Here is a 17,648-nt window from a genome sequence, read left to right as displayed (position 1 = left end):
GAATCTTTGGCCCAGTTTTGACAATGTTGAATAAAATGTGCATATAAATTCTTAGAAATGTTGAGCCTTTAAACGAAAAATCTACCCTTTAAAAAAAATATTTATTTATTTGGTTGTGCTGGGTCTTAGTTGTGGCAGGCAGGCTCCTTAGTTGCGGCTCGCCAGCTCCTTAGTTGAGGCACATGGCCTCCTTAGTTTTGGCATACACGTGGGATCTAGTTCCCTGACTAGTATCGAACACCGGCCCCCTGCATTGGGAGTGTGGAGTCTTAACCACTGTGCCACAAGGGAAGTCCCTGAAAAAGCTACCCTTTTTAAAAAAATTTCACAAGTGTATCACCCATCTTAGATGCACCTTTTCTTTTCTTTTTTTCTTAAGCATTACATTAGATTTGATCTGATCTCAGGATAATTTTATAATCGAAAAACATTAATGAATCCTGAATACACGCAGTAAATGTGTGTGTGCGTGCACTCACGCGCATGCGTGCACGCGCACACCAAGTTCTTTCCTAGAATGGAAATAAAAAATTCTCAGTTTGTTTCCTTTTGTTATATAAGCAGCATGACTATAAACCACCCATAGAGCAGGAGAACATGAACAGAAGTCCATTAAAACATTTAAACCTGCATTCTCAAGAATGCCTGTCTTAATTATGGTTATTAGCAAATGAAAGGGTTGTTATATTTTACAAATATATGTCACACAATTTTTTAATTTCACATTAGGGAACCTGTGTCAGCAAATAATTTAAAATTTTAAAATCAATATAAGGACATAATTTAAACATGCAAATATTTTGCTTTTAAAATTGAATGTAGATAATGATACAATTGCGAATGTGCAAATGTTCCTCTATTATGTGCATAAGGAAACCATTTCCCTTCACCCATTATTGGTAGAAAGCATTATTGGCAGGGAATTAAAACACTTTGATTTTAAAAATCAGTTGAACAAGTTTCCATTTGGGCAAATAATTACTCTCCCATTAATTCATTATGTTTTGCTATCTCCATTAACTGTCTATATTGTGGCAAGTCTTAGAGTCCTTAAGTGATATAACACACTTATACATTTTTAATTCCTTGGGTGATTTGTACTCTATATTAAGCACATACACAAGGTCCCAATGCAGCTTAATAAGATCATCTGAAAATTACCTGAATTATTTATGCTTAAGTGCATAGAACAGCCTAAAGGAAATATATTAAATGGAATAACCAAATCTATTTAGGAAGAGGTAATTCAAGTAACTTAATCACTCTCAGTTTACTTTTGTCTTCCCCCAGGTGGTTCTGAAGGCTGTTTATCTTGTCCTTAACCATGACATCAGTTCTCGCATCTGCGATGTGGCACTGAACATCGTGGAATGCTTGCTTCAACTTGGTGTGGTGCCCTGTGTAGAAAAGAACAGAAAGAAGAGTGAAAACAAGGAGAATGTGACTGTGGAAAAAAGACCAAGTGAGGGAACGTTCCAGTTCAAAGGAGTATCTGGAAGTTCCACCTCTGGATTTGGGGGCCCTTCAGTTAGTGGAGCTGGAGATGGAGGAGGAGAAGAAGGAAGAGGTGGTAATGGAGGAGATGGAGGAGGTGACGGAGGTGGAGGTGGAGGAGGCCCCCATGAGAAGAATGATAAGAACCAAGAGAAGGTATGACTGGACCACATTTTGTGTCCTCTTGAAATGTTGTTCCTGATTTCTTTCCAATTCTTTCTTGCCAGCAATTTATTGACTCAGAATAGCAGCTAGTCACTAGAGCATGAAAGTGGTGAGTCTAGAAATCTCTTCATTAGGTTCTCGGCAGGTATTAGTAAAAACAGTTACGTGAAATTGTATCCTACATTCAAAAGCCATTGCCATCCAAGCAGTGTTAGAACGAATTCCCTGGTCATGTTAATTCTGCAAGAGAATATCTCAGATACACTACATTGCCATAATTCTCAGTCTGCCAACAACAGCCCCTCTCTCAAAACTTTCAGGGTCTGACCTAATGGAGTGGCATTCTAGTCTTCTTAGGCGGTCAAAACAAAATGCAATAGATTGGGTGACTTAAACTACAGAAATTTATTTCTCACAGTTCTGGACGCTGAGAAGTCCAAGATCAAGGTGCCAGCAAGGTAGATTTCATTCTGAAGCATCTTCTCTTGGCTTGTAGGTGGCTGCCATTTTGCTATGTGCTCCCATGACATCTTTTTTCTATGTGCATGCAGAGAAAGAGAGAGCAAGCTCTCCAGTGTCTCTTCTTATAAGGGCACTAATCCTATTGTACCAGGACTCCACTCTCATGACCTCATTTAACCCTAAAATTTACTTCCCAAAGGCTACATCTCCAAATGCCATCACCCTGGGTGGTTAGGGCTTCAACATATGAATTTGGGGGAGATGCAAACATTTAGTCCATCATAAGCAGTATAATTTTCCTGAAAAAAGTTAAATAAAGTTCTTTCTCTTGATTTAAGGAACACATTTTTAGGTAGCCTGCTTCAATCACAGGTAAAGGGAAAGAAAGGGAAAATTTTTGTTTAGTTAGTTGCTTTGCTGGTGTTGGTTTGGAAGACTAGCCTTGGTTCTCTTATGTATCAGTGTGTCACTTCCAGCTGTCTTTAGCTTTCTTATTACTGATTGTTCCTGAATTTAATTCCCTTTGACTTGACAACACCTGATTTATGATCTCAGTGCTTAAAGTCATTAATTAGTTTTCTCTTTTAATTTGAATTTTAAATAAGAACTACTACAGCTTAAACCCATATAATTTATGCTGATTTCAATTTGGGGTTTTAGTTGGAAAATGCTATTAAGGAATTGAAATCAACAAGAGATTTGAATCTCTAACAGGTGACAATCTACACATCAGGCCAAGTGTTTAGAAGTACAAGATTTCACTGTACAGAGTTCTACCACCAACATATTATCTAGAATATAAATTGTTATTTTCTTGTAGGCTATCAGGTTTTTACATTTGAATAAGTGTTTCAGTGCTCTTTCCTCTTTTATATTTTTTTCTCCATCTCTTTCCAGTCCTACCCGATGCATGTTTAATGTGCATTTAATCATCTCTGTTTCTTCCCTGATTGTCTACTCTTATTTTTCCCAATATTTGTGGACTCTGATCTAATTATTTCTGCCCCAATATTCTTAGGTTCCTGAACCTAAGCTTTTCTTTAGGATTTCTTCTCCTGCCTCAATCATGTATATGTTTTCCGATTCTAATAGAATCTTCTGGTACTTAAGGTCCCCAACTTCTTACTTTCCCAAACATCACTGAAGACAATCCAAGGATCCTCAGATCTCACTGTAGATGAAAATTATCTAAATGATGATATAGATCACAAGGGATTTGATATTGAATGCTAAGATCTAAGGAATTATTCAATCAACAGTTATGTAGGAATTAGCAAACAAATACAAGTTATAAGGACCAAATTTATAAACACAGCAAACAGTGAGATTCTTAAATTTTCAATTTTTTTACCTGTCAATTTAGGTGGCCACTCAAAGAGAGAATAGTGCTATGTTATTATGTCATAATATTCAGGGGAAAATAGAAAAAAATTAAAGTTGTGAAATTTTGATAAGCTCTTATCAGTAAAGCTTAGATATTCCCTAAATTGATGAGGACTTTGTTATGTTTATGAGGATCTCTGAAGTTCATTATTAGAATTTTGTTTCTGTTTTGTTTTTGTTTTTAGTTCAAAAATTTCACCCAAGTAGTGGGGATTTCTTTTGGTTTTGTTTTTTTTAATATTTATTTGGTTGCACCAGGTCTTAGTTGTGGCAAGCATGCTCCTTAGTTGCAGCTCCCGGGCTCCTTAGTTGCGGCACGTGGACTCCTTAGTTGTGGCATACAAACTCTTAGTTGTGGCATGCATGTGGAATCTAGTTCCCCAACCAGGGATCGAACCCAAGCCCCCTTCATTGGGAGTATGGAGTCTTATCCACGGCGCTACCAGGGAAGTCCCCAAAGTAGTGTTTTCATCTACTTTCATATTAAAGAACTGCAAGTCTCTTACCTATTTAAAATCTAGCTATCATACTAGAAACTTGATAATATAAATGCTACTTGATAATATAAATGCTACTTGATAATATAAATGCTACTTTAACCAAATCAGGATGGGATTTTACGGAGTCAGATAATGTGTTCTCCAAAACAGCCACCAAAGATACAAATGTTTTTTAGTCAGTTCTAAAGAATAATATTCTTTGTAATACAGAGAATTTATAAAATCATACCTGACCGTAGGTCAGATGCATTGTACTTGGGAGTCACACAGGTCTGTTCTGCCTCTATCCCATCTGTTATTTTCAGTGGAATCAGGAGGTTTATCTAATTTTGCAACCTAGTAATGCCAGGAGCATGCGGGAATTGATTAATTCAGAAAGGAAGATCTAATTTCTATTTCTATATTTGCCACTAACTGGTACTGAGAGCTTGAAATGTTATTTAATATCTGTCCTGATTTCTGCCTGTAGCTGGATACAACTTTCTGAATGTCTTCTGCTAGAGGAGCCAAAATCGCAAGGACATCTGAAGGTCCAAAGAAATACAAATAGATATTTACAAAAAGCTTTTGGAGCTAGGAATTTGCTTTAAAGGAACATATGATATCAATAGTTTTTAAATGTATGTAAGTCAATCTTCCAAATCAGCCGTTACCCAGGGTGACCTTTGGCTGTGCAGGCTGTGTACTCCACAAGGGCTCTCGCCTAAGGAGTCCAGACAGGACTGAAATCCAGTCTGAGCTCTGCTCACCAAGCTGTTTACCCAAGGGCTGCATCTACCGAGAGGATTCACCTTTTTCTAGTTCATCCACCGAGAGGAGTGCCTTTTCTAATTTGCGCAATGGTGTTCCCAGTAGATAGCAGTGCCCCACACCTAGAAATAATAATTAACACTGGTTTTGCTATTATTACATGCCTTCCATGTTTTACCTCACAAACTGTGAAATACATATTTTTATGATTCTTATTTTGTAGGGCACAGAGTGGTTAAGTAGCTTGCCCAAGGTTATGGAGCTAAGATTTGAATTTAAAACATTTCTGAATTTGGTATGTATGTATGTACGCATGTATAAATAAATAAATGTATGTATCTGTGTGTGTGTACGTTTGAGTCTTCCATTTACAAGCATCTGAGCTGTAGAGTTCGCAAGAAACAGACTCAGACAAGGAGATATGCACACAGGAGGTTTCCTGGGGTGTCTGCTCAGGATCAACGTCTGTGGGGTGTAAAAGAAGCAGGATGGGGCAGAGAGAGAAGTTGAATTGCAGTGTAGTTGTAACAGAGACTTCAGCCCATCACACAGGGAGCTCCAGAGATGGGATGGCTCTTCAAGGTAATCCCCGGGTGAAGTAAGGGAGCCCGCTTTATTCCACACACCTCCCCACACACACTCTTTATGCTTTTGACCAGCCATTGGAGGCAGACTGCTTCCAGGAGGAGAGCATAACCTGGATCAAGGCAGGTCTCTTTAGCTAAGGGCAATGCCTGGAGAGGGACTCACCTGAGAGCTATCATCCATCAATACTCCCAGCGGCTCAGAGAATGAATGTTCAGTTCTGAAGGGGGCATCTCTGGAGTCCAGCACCACATCCAGTACATGAGCATTTGGTTAGAAAAAAAAGGACCAATTATATAACATTAGGGGAGCAGAGAGCCTACCCCATCACATAATGAACAGCACATGATGTCTAGATAACCCCCATCCCTTTCACACCCTCCCTGCTTTTGAGTATACTTTCTATGTGGATGGCCCCAAAGTTTATGTATCAACCTGAGCATATGAAGATGGAAAAGGCCTTCGCAATTTACAGAGCAATTCTTATTCATTATTTCATTTGTTTGGCACAGTAAGCTGATGAAGTAGGAAGGGAAGCTATCAGGAGCCTCGATTCACAGGTGAGAAAACTAAAGCACAGAGAGATTAGTTCATTTACCTACCGTCATACACAATTAAGGAACGGGAGCGGGACTCTCAGGTCCGCAGTGGCTGTACTGACAGCAGAAAGTAGCTAGAAGGACTGAGGAATGTTGGAGCTTCCTGAAGGTAATGGCACTCCCACGCTGGGATCTGCATCATTCCTTAGCAACAGTTTCCTTATGCTTCTTTGGAAATAATTCAAGAAAGTTCATTTTTCTGGAAGCTATGTTCTTCACCAAGAGCAAGGATTAAATGAGTCAAGAGAGAGGATGATAACACTTCTCACAGTTCACTTCGGGAGGGCTTCCGATTTAGCCTCAAAGAACCATGCTGAATATTTACAGTTTTTTTTACATATTCTCTCTTTGCTTGTGCATGAATATTACAATATAACGAAAGTATAAAATTAGAAAAGTCCTTTGAAAATGTCAGAAATTGCCACATGATTTCACAGTTTCAGACTTTGATCAGTTCCAGAAATTTAGCAATAATCCTTGCTTGGTGATATTAACAGAAGCCTGCTGATGAGGGTACCTTCTGGAAAATCTACTTGCTTTCATCACTGATAGTCCACACTGTCTCTCTCTAGACAGTTATTCTGATAGTCTAATGAGGATACGAAAGCATGTCTTCTAATAAAGAGGTCTGCATTCATATCCTGTAGCACTAGAGGGTGTTCAAAATGCATAAACATTTTCTTTCTCGTAAGTCCGTTCTAGAGTTTTGAAAAGTTAGCTTGCCTGTTGAGCCCTTGACAATTCTGTTTCCCAAATTGCAGGGGCTTGCTGCAAAACATAGAAACTTGGTTTAATAATAAAATAGAGTCTTAGCACCAAAAGAATCCTAGTGACTAAATGAACCGAATCTTCTTTCTTTTTCGTTCATGGGTACTAGGATGAAAGTACGCCTGTCAGCAACCATAGGCTTGCTCTAACCATGCTCATCAAAATAGTGAAGTCTCTGGGATGTGCCTATGGTTGCGGAGAAGGACACCGAGGGCTCTCTGGGGATCGTCTGAGACACCAGGTATTCCGGGAGAATGTAAGAGAACTAAAGTAGATTCCATTTCCTCTTCATCTTCCCTCCCTCCAAATTAGGCATGAGTCCTTTGACAATGAGGGTCAGTGTTCCCTGAAGAATACTGTATTTTGTAAGGGTAATTAATGCTGTCTTAAGGTGGGAGGATTCCCACAAGATATCTCAAAGACATCTAAAACCCAGGCTTAGGAAAGTTTAATTGGGAAAACCACTTCTGCCTCCTGCCTGGGCAGGCCAACTCCCAACTGGTAAAAGAGTGTATAATTGGAACATGTGAATTCGAGTTTGAAAGAACGTTGCAAAAATGAATACATTTAGCAAGCTTCTGATAGTCCGTGGCAAATAACTTTTTATCACCTGCCTGGGCACTATGGAATCATACGTTATATTAGAAAAAGGGATCAAAGTTTAGGACTTGGTCTGTTGTTCTTAGATATGGAAAATGGCCCTTATTGGGACAAAATAGGACTACAAAAGTGGCCAGTCATTTTCTGGCTGCTTTGTTTGAGAATGAACCTTGACTACTAAATATTTGAGATCATATCTCTTTGAACTGTGTGAAACTTGAAACTCTGCGCTCAGGCTTGCAAAGCATAATTCTGTAATGGAACATGGAAATGTAATTCCAGCTCATTTTCATTTGCCTCCACTGATGACTACTGTTCACTTAAGACTTGAGCAATAACCCACCTCCACAACAAGTCCAAACTGCAACAGTTGCCCTCATACATACTCTTGAACTGAAATAATAAGAAAACATTCCCTTAAAAATAAGGGGTTGATGCAAATTTGAGACCAGGAAACCTTTTGTCATATCTTAGCAGAGTTTTAGGATCATGCCAAAGTCTAATGCCAGCCCATTTTTCCTTGGTATTAGGTTTTGTCGTGAAACGTTCACACAGCCTTAGCATGCTGGGTTACTTTCTTAATCTATCATCTACCTATCTATCCATCTGTATATCATTCTCTTTCGTTTATATTCGCTTGTGTTGTATTATATTAATTATCTGCATGGGGGAGTTTTATTCGTAGTATTTAACTTCTAAATTCTGAAACTTGAAAACTTTGACCAAGATCTAGATTTTGAGGCCCCAAATTTTAAGAAATCAAAATAATAAGTAATAAGGCAGTAGAAAGCTGACATTGCCCCCATCTCTGCACATGTGTATGTGATTTTTGATCTTTGATTTTTATTCTCTCACAGTATGAATAAACGCCTTCAAGGCTAAAACCACATCACTCCTCATGCAGAAAACTAATTCTATGAAATCAAGCATCAAAATATAAAAGGAAGTGTCGTGCTGTAGTTGGAGGTATAAACTCGTTTTGACATCAGAACCTGTCTTTCTAGAATAGGAGAAGGTAGGGCTAGTTGGATCAGAAACCACTTGAGAGGCTGTTGTTACTGCTTAATCACCATGTGTTCTTTCCTCAAGAGTACGGAATATTTCCTGTCAGGATGTCCAGTTTTCTACCTGCCTTCTCAACTTTGTCGATTTACGTGGCAATACCTCTATTCTCTAGTAGCCCAGTTCAGTACTCACTATAGGGATTATACTTACTTGTCCATGCTTAGTAAACACCTTGTCCAAGAGGGAAGTTTTTTTTTTTTTTTTTTGCGGTACACGGGCCTCTCACTGTGTGGCCTCTCCCGTTGCGGAGCACAGGCTCCGGACGTGTAGGCTCAGCGGCCATGGCTCACGGGCCCAGCCGCTCCGCGGCATGTGGGATCTTCCCGGACCGGGGCACGAACCCGTGTCCCCTGCATCGGCAGGCGGACTCTCAACCACTGCGCCACCAGGGAAGCCCCGAGAGAGAAATTTGAGCAATATTCCCTGGGAATGTCTAATTCAGGAAGCTAGATATTTCCAGATTTCTCTGGCATTAGATTGTCAGAAGTTACTTTTAATATATTAAAGATATTTCATACCTCTACCAGATCAGGTCCTCTATATTTTATTTTTTTAATAAACAGATTAGTACTGCAATGATGTTCATCAAAGTGCCTAGCAATTCCAGCATGTTTCCTGGGATAGTTTAATCATTAGCTTGTCCCAAATTATTGAAAGGGAATTCACTCTTTATATCTCTTGGAGAAGTTTAAAATATTCATTCAGAATCAAAATGCTTATGGTTTGATATTCTGATTCTTGCTTAAACTTCTGATTGAACTCATTCAGACGTCCTAATAGCCTCTAAAGAGCAGATTTGAAACAATGCATTTTTTGGTGTATTTTACAGAGAAGCAAGAAGTACTTTACAGGCTTCATTTTATAGCAAGAATCATTTATTTTATAAGAAAAGAAGCTTGCTTTGCAGCTAGCAACCAGTAACCTCTGGTTAACACCTAATTTCCCAATCTTCTATGACCGAGTAAAGGAAAAATGGAAGAAAAAAAAATCAATCCGCCTGACTTTGTGATACAGATGGAGAGACTATAACAAGGTCACACCAGGATGCCTATTGCTAATTACAGTTTTCAACCTTTTATAATCTTCCTTTTTCCTCTCGAGTTTTCCAAGAATCTTTCTCTGGGCCTTGATTTGTCAAAATGGTCATGTAACTTAAATTTTCTTCTGGGCCACCATTAAGGCCCATCAATAAGTCCCAGTTCTCAGGGACTGCTTTCTCAGGGATGTAACTTCCTTGCTTCTGTCTGATTGTCCAAATTTCTCTATCCTCCTTTAAGGTTGTCCTCACCCAGCCACCCCTCCCTTCTTTATTTTTTTTAAATTTATTTTATTTATTTTTGTCTGCATTGGGTCTTCGTTGCTGCCCGTGGGCTTTCTCTAGTTGCGGCAAGCAGGGGCTACTCTTCGTTGTGGTGCGCAGGCTTCTCATCGCAGTGGCTTCTCTTGTTGCAGTGCACGGACTCTAGGTGCACGGGCTTCAGTAGTTGTGGCGTGCAGGCTCAGTAGTTGTGGCGCACGGGCTTAGTTGCTCCACAGTATGTGGGATCTTCCCAGACCAGGGCTTGAACCCGTGTCCCCTGAATTGGCAAGCGGATTCTTAGTCGCTGCGCCACCAGGGAAGTCCCCTCCCATTTGATCTTTAGCTTTTTCCCCTCAACCCAGAGTTCTCTCTTATCATTTTCCGATTTCATTCCATTGTTAAGGACTTTCTTTTTTATGATGATCTTGTTCTCCACAAGATATCAACTAATCTCTATTATTGGTCATCTTAAATCTTTTTTCAAAGTAGGTGTTATCTAGATACATTTTCCCCAACAATCACTATCTAAACTATTCATGTGACTATTATATCATAGGAGAAATAACCACTATGAGGAGGTAAGACCCTGGCTTCTAATTTTGGCTCTGCTGTGAAACTTGGTGTATCAACTTGGGCAAAGTCCTTGACTTCTTTGAGTCTCAGTTTCTTCTGCTGTAATATAGGGAAACTCTTCAAATCACAGAGAAGGTGTGAAAGTCCAATGTCGTTATGCACTTACAAGCAAGAAATGCATTTTTAACAGCAAAGCACTGCACAAATGTGATTTTTCTCTCAGTAGTAAGAGAGGGTTAGGGAGACCACTAAGGGTCTCAGGTAGTATTAGCGCATCCTGTCTGTGGCCTTCTCCAACCAATGAATGTGATTTTATTTGTTCTGATGGTGGGGATTACTTCCTTTTCCTTTGCTAGATGGCAAAATTATTTGCTGGATCATAAGAAATATATTTTTGAGTAGCAGGGCCTAGTGAATGGTCAATTGCTTTTCATATCCTGAAGACCAACTTCTATTTAAATACCAAACTTCCACATTCAGAAGCAGACACAAAAATCAACAAACTAGACTTGCCTTTATTTTATGCCTCTTTCATGTTTCAAAGATCCTTCCCTCCTGACCATATAAGAGGACTCTGGACAAAGCACTTCCTACAGCCCAGTCACACCATCCGTTAAATCTACTTAAATTCAAGACAGCTGAGCATGGGAGTGGCCTGCTCCTTCCCATGGCACAAACCCTTTGAGGTTTTCTAAACCTTGATGACCAATCCTATCACCTACCTAAATTTTACACTTTAAGTTTTTCCTTGAGATCTTAAAATCTTGATCTTGGCAAAAATACTGAGCTCCTTCTGGGACAGCACTAGCCCCTAGTTTGGGGTTTCTCCTGAGGAGCAGCCCTTCTCCAAGTCATATACCTAGTACTGCTCAGCCTGTCTCTGCCCAATGCATTCTCAGACAGGAGGGGCTGGCAGGGTTGGTGGGCAGCAGCCGGCAGGGATGGATGGAAATGCTTGCCTTTTGAGGGCTTCTGTCGCAGACCACTGGTGTCCCTGTAGCTTAAGCGGGTACCTGTGACTTCTTCACTTTTCTTCCTTCCTTGCAGGCCCAGAACTGCCTCACTAAGTTATACAAGCTAGATAAGATGCAGTTCCGACAAACCATGAGGGACTATGTGAACAAAGACTCTCTCAATAACGTAGTGGACTTCTTGCATGCTCTGCTAGGATTCTGTATGGAGCCGGTCACCGACAGTAAGTAAAGCTGTACCGAGTTCTAGGAGAACTCGCTGGGAGGTAAAGCAGGTAGCATTTCAGAGACACCCTAAATTTCCAGGGGTAGAATGGAGAGGAAAAGATACCTGTGTGCGTGTGCATCGTGTGTGTAATAAAATATGAACACGAGAAGCTTGTACATCATCTTTGACACACTTTAGAGGCTTTCTGAGGACAACTTAGCTCAGCAGAGGGGAATTTGGAAAAGCTGCGGCACCCTCACCTGTAGCCCCTCTATCCTTACGCTCTACTCATGGCACTCCTCTCTCTCCTGTGACTTTCTGTCGTATGACTTCTGAGGCAACGATCAAGGAACAAAGAACTATATTCATTAGTTCAACAGATATGAAATGAGCCAGGCATAGTGCTTGGTGATTTTTTCACAAAATAAAATAGGAAAGAAAAAAAAAAACATGACAGTAAACATAGTAGTAACATAATTTTGATATACACATATACTGAATTTTAAAAAGAATGGGCAAAGGGATCTATAGATAGGCTCATAAACTATAGCTTCATGGCTTTAGGAAAACTCCAGTATAGAGACCTATATTACAGGGCACAACCAGTGAACACGAATGGCATCCATAATACATGAACACCTCCAATACCACTTGAATGCAAATGCAGTAATGAAATGAAGGTGATGTATGAAGCCTGATTGAGTAAAATATACATTTTAATTAGAGTCTGGGAAGAAATAACTTCTTAGTATAGGCTGTTATTTTTTATATAGTATATGTGTGATAGTGGTTGATTAATTTATAATGGAGCTATATTTGATGGATTTATTTATTTTTCCTGCTTTCATAATCTTTTTTTCTTTTTAATTTTTATTGGAGTATAGTTGCTTTACAATGTTGTATTAATTTCCACTGTACAGCAAAGTGAATCAGCTATATGTATACAGATATTCTCTCTTTTTTGGATTTCTTTCCCAGTTAGGTCACCACAGAGCACTGAGTAGAGTTCACTGTGCTAGACAGTAGGTTCTCATTAGTTATCTATTTTATACATAGTAGTGTGTCTATGTCAATCCCAACCCCCCAATTCATGCCACTCCCCCTTTTATTTGTGATGGATTTAGAAACAGTTTTTCTGTTTGTACCCCAGGCTTTATTGTTTGGTTTTTCACATTAAAGGAAAATATTGTTCCCTATAGAATCCCTGAAATAATCTATGTTATTGAAATTATTTTAAGCCAAGCACACAACAAATTTATAAATCAATGAAGTGAGAATTGTAGTTGAGGTACTGCAAGAGAAATTCTTGATTACAAACTTTTTTTTTCCTCCTTTTTAACCTATTTGAGATAGAAACTATAAGAATGGACTAAAACATTTCTTTCTGTAATGTAAAATCTAAAGAGAATCCGCGGCCCATTGACACAGACAGTGAGAGGTTGGTAATAAGGTCTGTTCCTTTAAAGTGATGAATTCCCTTTGGAATTCTTGAGACCTTAAAGTGGCTCACGATGAATCAGCCAGCCAGAGACACACATCCCTATCTGACCAGCCTTGGAGCTGCACATATCCTGCCCCTACAGTCCACAGGTGGCTCGCAAGCTATGAGGAATACCCTGGCAAGGCCACAGAACGTGTCCATGGAAATGTGAAAAAGTGGCCTAAAATGCCACATAGGGTGATGGCCTCAGTTCACTGGCGTTTCATGTGTGAATGAGTTATAAGGAGGCGGATCCGAGGGAGGTGGTAGATTTTTCCAATTCATGTGGCTGTGGAGTCTCTGGACTCCCTAGAAGCTGCTAGAAGCCTTGTGCAGCTCTTGGCCAGACTCAGTCTTTTCTGTTTCCAGTGCTGGCATGAATTCCTCTGCAGGGCCCTGTCCCCCCTCTTCTCCCCCTGCCGGCTCCCCTGGTCAGCCCAACCTCACTCCGCTTCTCACAGACTGAACAGTTTCCAGTGAGAAGCCAGCCTTCTTCACCACCAAAAAAACCAAATCAAATTAAGTCTGTCTCCACTGAGGGACCATTCAGTAAATCATATATTTTTTTACGTGATCACCTATTTAAAAACTACTTAGGTTTAAAAGACTTTCATAGGGTCAACAGTTGATCCTCTTTTTGTTGCTAAGAGTTATCAATTAAAACATTTCTCAAAGTGGTGGAATGTGTCATAGTAAAGACTCTGAAGGAGACTATGAGTTGTTTATCTTTAAGTCCTCATAGAGATGATCAAACTGGGAGTATCCTCAGTCCTCTGTTTCTGTATTTTGTGTAGCCCTTCGGTAACTCCTGGAGTACTTCATTACTTCTTTAAACTATGTAGCTGAATGGAAACACTGCCTTTAATTGGTGCCTTTGCATTCCAGACAAGGCTGGGTTTGGAAATAACTTCACTACGGTGGACAACAAATCCACAGCCCAAAATGTGGAAGGCGTCATCGTCAGCGCCATGTTTAAATCCCTCATCACACGCTGCGCTTCAACTACGCATGAATTGCACAGCCCTGAGAATCTGGTGAGAAGCTCACCTCTTCTTCCCACAGGAGTTCTCAGTCTCGTGCCGTGGCCTTGAGAAAGAGAAGTGAAGTCTAAAACTTTTAAAGTTAAAATATCTATTTTCTCAGTGTCACCAGTAACTCTCAGTAGAAACTCAGCAACACATTTCTTCTCCGTTACTTGTTATCCTACCTGCAAAGTGGATTATCTCTTCCATCTCAGAGGTTCTGTGGTAGTTGCTGAGATCGTTGCTAGGTACTTAAGAGCCCTTCAGAGAGAAGGTGCTAGAGCCCAGCGTGTTGGCTCATGAAATATTAAAGAAAGTTATACCAAGCTTTTGTTTGAAACCATGCTTACTTTAAAAATTAATGCAAATATGCTGCTGAAATGGGTTTTGCCTTCTTTTATCGAACACTGTAATCTTTTAGCTACTCTTCAAAAAGACAAAGACTGTTAATTAAACCACTGAAGCCACAGGTACAGAGAGCCAGGCTATAAAAGGTTAGCGTTTAATTGCTACTAAGGAGATTGTGGTTTGGGATAGTAAAATGTGGATGAAGACTGAGACATCTGATATGACTAGATGAATTCAGGTCTCTCCGAGGAATAAAGAAACATTTCTCTGTCTTACCGATCTGTTAGATACAATGACTCCTATGCAGAAATCAGCCCATTTACACATATGGACACTATCTGCTAATCTACTTAAATCAAAGAAATGGTCTTAAGCTACTCTAAACCACTGAAACTATGTATTCACTTAACTTGAGATAAACAGAACAAAACCCCAAATGAAAAGGAATTTAATTTTGCTGATTGTTGAAACCATCCTAGCAAGGTTCTTGGAGTTTGTGAATAACTTGGGTACCATCCATGCCTTCAGTTTGGTCATGGCAAGAAGTAATTTGACAAGTTGATTATAGTATATGCAAGCTCTTATAAGTCTTAACCTACAAACTCGTGTATAGAAGAGATACTATATTTCTTAATTTTCTTTAAATCAACTTAAGTTTGGCTTTGGACCCCCATTCCACCAGAATGGCTGGAAGTTGAACCTCAGTCATTCATGGGTCTCCCCACCTCACAGAGTAGTGCAGAGATCCCCAAGTCTTAGGTAGGACCCAACGCCTGGTGAGGCTCCGTTGGTTTCAATCAGTCATGCTTATTAGTTCACGTAGTACTCTCTGCTGCTTAGGGATGGGCTCTCTGGTGAGTTTGGAACCCTTGCTTTCTGGGGCCTTGCCTTCCATGGAGGAGCCACCAAATTGCAGAGTGAGAACATAGGGCCTTGCTGCCCACAGGATCCAAAGGACATTCTATGTTTTCCTTAGTAGTTCTTCCTTCTGCTTTTCTAAACATCATAGGCATAATTGTCCCAGTGGTCTTAGGTTCTGAAACCCAAAAGGGTTATAAGATAAGTGTTTTGTAGGCTTCTCTGTTCTGCTTTGTCATGAACTTTTCCTAAGACAAAGAATATAAGTAACTACCTTTTTTTTTTTTTTGCGGTACGCGGGCCTCTCACTGTTGTGTCCTCTCCCGTTGCGGAGCACAGGCTCCAGACGCGCAGGCTCAGCGGCCATAGCTCATGGGCCCAGCCGCTCCGCCGCACGTGGGATCTTGTGGGATCTTCCCGGACCGGGGCATGAACCCGTGTCCCCTGCATCGGCAGGCGGACTCTCAACCACTGCGCCACCAGGGAAGCCCAATAACTACCTTCTTAAAGAGAGAAGAGAGTGGGGGAAATGCTGAATGCAAAGCTTAATATCTTTAAAATAAAAGTCCTGCATTAAAAGTTGAATCACTAATATGTTGGTTTTAACAGCCCTGTATCATCTTAAGTCCATAGTCAAGCTCATGTTCAAATGGGTGACAACATACATATTATTTGTTAAATCTGTGAAGCAAAATGGATCATCCTTGAATATCAGGCTCTGTTGGAAGTATCTAGAGGACTTAGCATATTTTATCACAGTGATGCAGAAACTTTGGAGAAGCTGAACAGAGACTGAAATCTCTAGTCTAGACAAAATTCTGATTGCCTTTTTTTTGCAGGCATCTCTTCAGAAGTCACAATTAAGAGAGAAAATTAAAAGCTTGGGAATCCAGTGGTTAAAAGTGTAAATTGATGTCTTTCTAATGATACAGCCAACTTTCTGAATATGAAGCATGGTAACCATCTTTTTTCATACTAAGGATGATGGGCAAGGTTCTTGGTAATGGTACCATAGGAACAATGGAGGGACAGGATACCGTTGGTTTCACTGTAGTAATATGTTTTCTTCTTATGATTCCAATGCTCATCTAGATCCAAGGAATTACCTTCTACCCCTCTTTCTGTGGACACTATTCAATCACAGCTATCTTTCCCCGCACTTTCTTTCTGGCCTCCAAACAGGGGCTGTATTGTGACATCCGTCAGCTGGTCCAGTTTATCAAAGAGGCCCATGGGAATGTCTTCAGGAGAGTGGCCCTCAGTGCTTTGCTTGATAGTGCTGAGAAGTTGGCACCAGGGAAAAAGGTGGAGGAAAATGAACCAGAATCTAAGCCTGGAGGTGGTAAAAGGTTGGAAGCTTGAGCTCTCTGAATATGAGGGTTTGCCTATGTCTGTAGAATATAATCTTCTGTTGTACTGTCCGTGTGGTTCCTACGTGGTGTGTAACTCCAGTACAGGGATGGGGGAACTATAATTTTTTGTACGAGTGATATCACTGGTGGTGGCCCAGCAACAGATTAGAAAAGGAATGAGTTTACTGTCAAATAAATGCTGCCTTTGTATGAATCAGAGCTCAGTTGATCCCAAACTTTCATACACTTGAACCACACTTCATAGCTCTTAATTACGTGGTAAAATGTTATCTGTGTTTTGGTCCCTTCTATAGCTAACTTACATTCTTATCCAGAAAGGAAAAGCAATTACTGATACCGTGTCATCCTGTTCAGCAACTAATATTTTTAACATGGCAAAAGAAAAATTGCTGAGCAATGCCCAATTATTTTTTCTTCTAATAAATACGAATTTATTGTATGCCTATTATATAAGAATTGCCACTTACAAAGATTAAAAGAAATACCTAATCTTAAAATCCTGCCAGTAGTTAATGGCTCTGTCTGCAATGATGGTGGTATCCTTAGGCAATAAGGTAGCTAGGTCATGACTCAAATGGTAGGATATGTTCCATACCGACATAGACTCATGATGGTATAGGGTTTGCAGGGCATTTAAGTTGTCTATAACAAAGTGTTTTGCTTTATGAAGTATATGAAGTATTGGGAGGTGGTGTCCTGCTATGTTGTGATTGGTGGAATGTACCACTTGCACAGGTCAGAGGCAGGAAGCATTGTGGATAAAGGCCAGGTGACCTCTGCACCTGAGGAATGTCGCAGCTTCATGTCCGGTCGCCCCTCACAGACTCCAGAGCAGTAAGTAGCGTTGGTTTTGTCTCCCATGGAGTGGATTGAGCACTTCCCACTGGAAGAAATTCTGTTTTCCAAGTTGCTGTTTGTTTGTTTTTCATTTCTGTTGAACTTCTCCTTCTGCCCTTTATTTTTCACTCCCAAAGCCACTAATCTCTACGGGCCCAAATCACAAATAACCAACCTCGTGCTTCCAGGAAGCCTCCCTCACTGCCTTTCCCATTGCCAGTCTCTACCCCACTTCTGCCTTTCATGCACAATCCTACAGATTAATCTTGAAAAATAGCATGTGTATCAGGTGGGCTGGGGATGGCAT

At 40.2% G+C, this 17,648-nt stretch overlaps 1 protein-coding gene across 3 annotated transcripts in view; it reads left to right on the top strand.

Annotated features, from left to right (window-relative positions):
• The window catches only part of UNC80 (unc-80 homolog, NALCN channel complex subunit), a 247,081-nt gene that overhangs the window by 45,116 nt on the left and 184,317 nt on the right, over positions 1-17,648 (top strand). For 2 of the 3 annotated variants that reach the window (XM_060015559.1, XM_060015560.1), the window contains exons 13-18: positions 1,291-1,650; positions 6,816-6,962; positions 11,292-11,439; positions 13,789-13,937; positions 16,314-16,480; positions 17,240-17,338. In XM_060015559.1, the coding sequence (XP_059871542.1) occupies positions 1,291-1,650; positions 6,816-6,962; positions 11,292-11,439; positions 13,789-13,937; positions 16,314-16,480; positions 17,240-17,338 (1,070 nt within the window). The remainder of the gene's footprint in view (positions 1-1,290; positions 1,651-6,815; positions 6,963-11,291; positions 11,440-13,788; positions 13,938-16,313; positions 16,481-17,239; positions 17,339-17,648) is intronic. The other variant, XM_060015561.1, reaches the window with a different exon arrangement.

This window comes from Delphinus delphis, chromosome 7 (assembly GCF_949987515.2).
Source record: "Delphinus delphis chromosome 7, mDelDel1.2, whole genome shotgun sequence".
NCBI classification, from domain to species: domain Eukaryota; kingdom Metazoa; phylum Chordata; class Mammalia; order Artiodactyla; family Delphinidae; genus Delphinus; species Delphinus delphis.
This window is presented reverse-complemented; position numbering and strand designations above follow the sequence as displayed.